General features: G+C 42.2%; 1 protein-coding gene and 1 long non-coding RNA gene across 3 annotated transcripts; one reads left to right on the plus strand and one right to left on the minus strand.

Annotated features, from left to right (window-relative positions):
- Window positions 1-1,125: 1,125 nt before the first annotated feature.
- On the minus strand, window positions 1,126-1,687 carry LOC125983600 (uncharacterized). The gene is made up of 2 exons (XR_007486755.1): window positions 1,538-1,687; window positions 1,126-1,406 (listed from the first exon to the last, which is right to left on the minus strand). It is a non-coding gene; the product is annotated as an uncharacterized lncRNA (long non-coding RNA).
- LOC125983599 (homeobox protein Hox-B8a) lies at window positions 1,406-5,783 on the plus strand. Of its 2 annotated transcripts, none has more exons than XM_049744972.2 (2): window positions 1,406-1,945; window positions 4,650-5,783. In XM_049744972.2, the coding sequence occupies exons 1-2, from the start codon at window positions 1,513-1,515 to the stop codon at window positions 5,054-5,056; spliced, it is 840 nt and encodes a 279-aa protein (XP_049600929.1). In that variant the 5' UTR covers window positions 1,406-1,512; the 3' UTR covers window positions 5,057-5,783. The 2 variants fall into 2 exon arrangements, with proteins under 2 accessions (XP_049600929.1, XP_049600930.1); XM_049744973.2 differs by having other exon boundaries at window positions 4,653-5,783.
- The last annotated feature ends 217 nt before the right edge of the window (window positions 5,784-6,000 follow it).

The raw sequence follows: 6,000 nt of genomic DNA on the forward strand, positions 1-6,000 counted from the left end.
ATTTCAAATGGGCGCTTGCGACATTTTGGCAACACGTCAGCGCTCTATAATGATTCATTCATTCTTTCATTTGACTAACATGCGCGTGTTTGAATGTCACACCAAAAAAAATCCACATTCATATGGTGAAGAATGATTCAAGATCCTAATTGATACATCTTCTGCACATTAAATATTCGAGTTTAATCAGTGCGGGGGTTTTTTTTCCCATCAAGTCAGAAGATCTAAACGAAAGCCATCCTACAACTTAACCCTCGTTAAAAAGCATCCCTTTGTCCACACCTCGACAGGAGGGGCGACATCTGTATGACGAAATGACAATTAAAACGCGCGGTATTCTTACTCGGTTAAGGGCATTTACGGCCTTCGCTCTCGCAAAAGGGGCGCTCATAACCCCTCTTTGTGCTTCTCTGTTGTGAGGACGTAAACAAGCAAACACCACCGCGTCAGCTTTATGGGACTTTATAGTTGCTTAAACTGTTTACAGCCGATTCTAGCGTTTATTACCCAACCACCCACTTCTCCTCGCATGTATATGAAGATCATATTTATAAAATGATCAGAACGCATCGTCCAGATCCCGCGGCTTGTTTATTTCCAAAGCCACACTTAGACTGACACATGCATGGGAGAGGGAAAAGAAGTGCTTGGTAATTAATGGGGACGTGGTGTTCTTAATGATGCAATGCATAGAATGCAACCTCTTATCTTCCTTCAATTATAATTTTCAGACTTCATATGAGATGTGTGTGCTATGCATTGGTTAAAACTTTTATTAACACACACGCGGGCACACACGCACACACACACATACTCCCTTCTTCGATCTCTCCATCCTCCAGCTCTCTTTGCATTAGACGCGCGCCAGCCGACGCCAGCGGGGAAGTGCAGTGAGTGTGCGCACGCTCGTGCATGTTTGTTCGTGCACAGAGAAGCCAATGGGACGAAGAGCTGATAATAGATGCAAATTATCCTGAAACACACATACTACAGAGGGAGACAGGGAGAGGGGGGATGGAGAGAGAGTGAGCGTGTGTGTGTGTATGTGTGAGAGGGGAGAGAGAGAATATGAAACAAGTCATTTGCAGAAGAGTAAATCACAGAAAAGCCGTTTGAGAGCAAGACAGCGCTCCAGATTTCAACGCTATAGCCGGAATTGTGATGCTCGCTCGCCTTTCCTCCTCCACTTCCCTTTCTCTGGTTTCTTCATCGCTGGATATTTCATGGAATCGGTGTGAAAGTTGTTGTTTTTGCGGCGGCGGCATTGTCTCATGGTCCCGCTCCGGCAGCTTGTCGTCACCGAGATCAGCTCGTCAGTTGTGGCCGTGAGGGGGAACACCACAACAGACTCTCGCTCACTCTCTCCCTCCCCTCCGTCTCTCTCCGTCTGGTGCTCTTTCTCTCGCCTGAAAACACAACCGAAGCAGACAAACACAACAGAGCGCCGCCGCTCACTTATACTCTGACTCTACAGACGGGGGAAAAAAACAAAACAAAAAAAATCTGCAAAAGATGAGTTCATATTTCGTCAACTCACTCTTTTCCAAATATAAAAGCGGCGACTCGTTACGTCCAAATTATTATGAATGTGGCTTCGCGCAGGACCTCGCCGGTAGCCGGCCCACTGTAGTGTACGGTCCGGGCTCCGGTGCCACCTTCCAGCACGCTCCTCAGATCCAGGACTTCTATCACCATAGCGCCTCAACACTGCCCAGCAATCCGTACCAGCAGAGTCCTTGTGCGGTGACGTGCCACGGCGAGTCCGGCAACTTCTATGGATATGACGCCCTACAACGGCAGACGCTCTTTGGGACGCAGGACGCAGATTTGGTTCAATACAGCGACTGTAAGCTGGGAGGCGCACCCGGACTCGGCAGCGAGGACGCGGAGGGAACAGACCAGAGTCCTTCACCGACGCAGCTCTTTCCCTGGATGAGGCCGCAAGGTGAGAACTTTCTTTCTCTCTCTTTGCGAAACCTCTTCATAAAGTAGTTCGGAGCAAATCTATGACCTGCTTCTCCGGAGGAGACAGCAGAATATTTGAGATGTTGTGGGAAGCAGGAGACAAAAGTTGGCAATTCACTATTTAATGAAGGTAATTGGGGCTTCCTGTGTTCAAAGCGGAAGACAAAGACATGTTTATGGTTTTATTGCCAGCACCAAAACTTGCGGATGACGGGGTTTTAAATTGCACCAACCATACTGTGGTGGATGGGCGAGCACAGAGAAGGGAAGCACACTGTGGAAAGAATGGTGTTTATGTGTGCGCGTGCGTGCGTGCGTGCGCATGTGTGTGTGTGAGAAGGGTGGGGGGGGGGGGGGGGGGGGTCAGACCAAGACCAGACCGGACTAGGAAGAAGTCAACCTCATCAGAAAACCCCCGTCTGCACCAGATGGGAAATAGTACAAGAGTATTGAGAGCTCTCAAAGACTTGCTTTAGACATGCAGGCATGACCTGGGTTAAACTTTTACGGCATTTTCCTTTTTACGACTTACTTGTGGTCTTCTGAATTATTCAGCTACACGGGGGCCATGCTGCCTGCATGGGAGAGATGAGGGGGTGTATAGGGGCGACAGAGAGAGAGAGAGGGGAAAAAAAAGAAATGAAGCTCCCTTTTAAAAAAGAAACGAGGTTCGCTTTTATGTTAGTTTTAACACACACAGCGTGTGCATATATGTATTGTGTGAGTGTGAGAGAGAAAGAAGAAGACTCGGAGCTGTGAAGCATTCTTTATTTCAAATAGGAACGATGGCAGAGTAGTTTTATTGTTAATGAGTCTCCCTGCACACACATTGTTTGGATATATTTTTTTTTATTTCAGGAGAATATTGCAAGTGACCGTTATAATTTTACAGTAGTCTTATTGGCTATAGTGAAACAAAAATAACAATAAAAGCTAAACACAAAATCTTTCCCTGTTGCCTACGGCAGTGATTCATCACTGCTGGTAAAATAGCAGCAGGCCTACAAGTTCACTTATGTTTCCGCACCCGTTTCACAAGCCTGTGTAAACTGCAGTGCCTTCTAGCAATTGTGTATTACCACGGACCTGGCTTATGTTGGCTGCATGCTTACTAATTGTCCCAACACCTCTGCGGGTTTTACAGCTTGTAATGTTGAGTTGGCAAAGACGATAATCCGAGGAGCTCATATGGTTACAATATTAGTCCGAATTGTTATTTGGTCTATAAACATATTCTGTGCTCGGTATGAGAATCAAAACAGGAAAGGGCGCGCCATACTTGTAGTTCTATTCAATGGAGCTCCATGGAAAATTTCATTTCTGCACATGTAAAAAAAATAATGTCGTGTTGCTGTCATCTGCATGTGTTGGTTCAATAAATGGGTTAGCACTAAACGCAAAATATGTTGTCGTGAATCCCTATCAAACCTCTTGATAATGTATTTGCAACCCCAAGTTACTTCAGTTAAAATTGCGGAAGAGACTACATGAATTTTTTTGTTTTTCTTTGGTGTGTGAGGAGCATATCTGTTGTTTTGAAATAACTTGTGCTTGTTTATTGGTGCTATATTATAATTGAACAGAATTATGCAATCAAAATTAGTTGTAATCATTACAAACATCGACCCGTATTGAAAACTTATTGTCACATAAAAACACCAGTATAGATAATTAAATTATACACAGTGTGAAGAAATTATCTTAATTTAATCTCAAAAGTCATTGATAGAGAAGTTTATCCACCAAAATTTCACTTTCTAATCCCTGATATTTATGACGAGTGGCATATTTTGTCCGTGTGGTGCATCCATCCCCTTTTATGGTAGGCAATCAAAGCGTAGGACAAACAGTTTTATGGAAATATAATCACTCACATAAATGCCCCGTGTGTGTAATCTGTCGGGAGTCGGACGCCAAGCGTTCACTGTTAAATGCGTTAATATATTTTTTTTAATATATCCTTGGATGTTTATGGAAGTTGAGACGCTTTTGTGAGGAATCATGTTGAGTTTCTAAATTAAAAATGTACATTTCATTTTTTGTTTCACTGCACTCAGTTGAAGGAATACACTGTTTAAAGTTTAAATGAAATTATCAGCGGGTGTAGTTAATTGGAATGGGAAGTATTGAAATCGTATATGTCCTTGTAATGCATGTGACTTGTGGCCTTGAAATTAGTAATTGAAAATCACTTTGAATATTTTTAATCATTCATGAACTTAATATTGAAGTTGTGGTGAATTTAATTACTTCTCTGTCAGTGAAACAAATCTGCACAAATCTCCCACCGGTGCAGAGCGAACAAATCGAATTCCCCCCCGCGTTGAAGTTTTTCCACTAATTGGACCGTTTATGTTGTAGACTTGTTTACGATTTGACACATAGCTTACATACTATTATTTCCAGAGATTTTATGATTGCAACTTTGCTCTGTTTTGATTTATAATATACACAATTAATTTATTAACAATCATCATTTAAGGCAATCAATACAAAGTGAAAATAATTACATATTGTTTTAAATAATACGAACACGTGATTTTTTTAAATTCTGTTGTGGACTCCTTTCATTTAAGTTAAAAAAAAAGAAAAAAAATCCATTGCTTGTTTTTTAATGCATGGAAGACCCAGTCTCTAATAACATATGTCCTCATTCCCCGCCTTTTCTTCACCTCCTCCCCCAGTAGCTGCCGGAAGGAGGCGAGGCCGGCAGACGTACAGCCGTTACCAAACTCTGGAGCTGGAGAAGGAGTTCCTGTTCAACCCGTACTTGACCCGAAAGCGCCGCATCGAGGTGTCGCACGCGTTGGCGTTGACGGAGCGACAGGTGAAGATCTGGTTTCAAAATCGAAGGATGAAGTGGAAAAAGGAGAACAATAAGGACAAGTTCCCCAGCAGCAAGAGCGAACAGGAGGCAGTGGAGAGGGAGCGGAGGGAGAAAGAGCTCCGGGATGGTGGGGCAGTTGGTGCGGGAGGTGGAGGAGGTGGCGAGGGTGGAGGTGGTGGAGGCTCCGTGCCGGTAGCGGGAACAGCTGGATCACAGGCGGCTTTGAGTGATGATTGCTGCGAGAAAAGTCAGAAGCAAATGTAGGAGAAAATATAGATTAATTTGGGGAGCTCCTTGTGTTATTTGGTCTGAATTGGGGATTTGACTCTCCCATATATTCACCTTTCAATCGACGGGACCGAACTTTAGTTTGCAAATCGGCGAAAGGCTATCTGATATAGGACTGGAAGGGTCTCCGTACCCACTTCTGCTGACTGAATGAAAAAATAACAAGAAAAAAAAAAAAAAAGAAAAAAAATATGTGGAAAAGTAAATAATGAGGGCGGGATTAATCAATCCAACATAGTCTACTTTAGTGAAGAAAAAAAAGAATGATACCACAATGATAGCTTCCTTTCTTTGGTGAACACTTGTCGTGGAAACATTTCTATATTGTTCGAAGTTTGTCATTAACAATTTTATCTTTGGCAGCTGTATAGTTTTTAAGTTAAAATGATGATGGTGCACTTTTTACTGTACTTCTCACTCCTATGTTGTTGTTGTTATTATGGCAATTGTTATTAATGATGAAGTTGATGGCGTAGCAATTAATGAAATGTCCAACAACATGAAACTGCCTATTTATGCCGTTTTAGTAGGTCGGGTCTCTTTTTTAAAACACTCTAATCGTTGTTTATGGTTTTAGTTCGTTTCTGATTGATGGTGTTTGTTTATGCTGTCTTCCTTTTCTCTTTTGGGATTAAAAGCATGCGCACAGTGCGGTTAATAAAGAGAAAATACTTATAAATAAAAACGATTTTAAAATGTACAACGTTTGTGCGTTCTACATTTTGTTTTGAAGTTTGGCTGTTATTTTTTTTTAAACCTATCTGCCTATTTTGTGTCTATTTTGGAGGCATTAGCCTGCGAACCCAAGGCAATTAATGGCATACAAATACTTCCTTGTCCTTTTTTTATAAACTCTCATTTTCAAAATTGCATTTTCTGTCATAACACAGACTGATAAAACTGCAGTTTAAGCCTCTTAA

This window comes from Syngnathus scovelli, chromosome 16 (assembly GCF_024217435.2).
Source record: "Syngnathus scovelli strain Florida chromosome 16, RoL_Ssco_1.2, whole genome shotgun sequence".
Taxonomy (NCBI): Eukaryota; Metazoa; Chordata; class Actinopteri; order Syngnathiformes; family Syngnathidae; genus Syngnathus; species Syngnathus scovelli.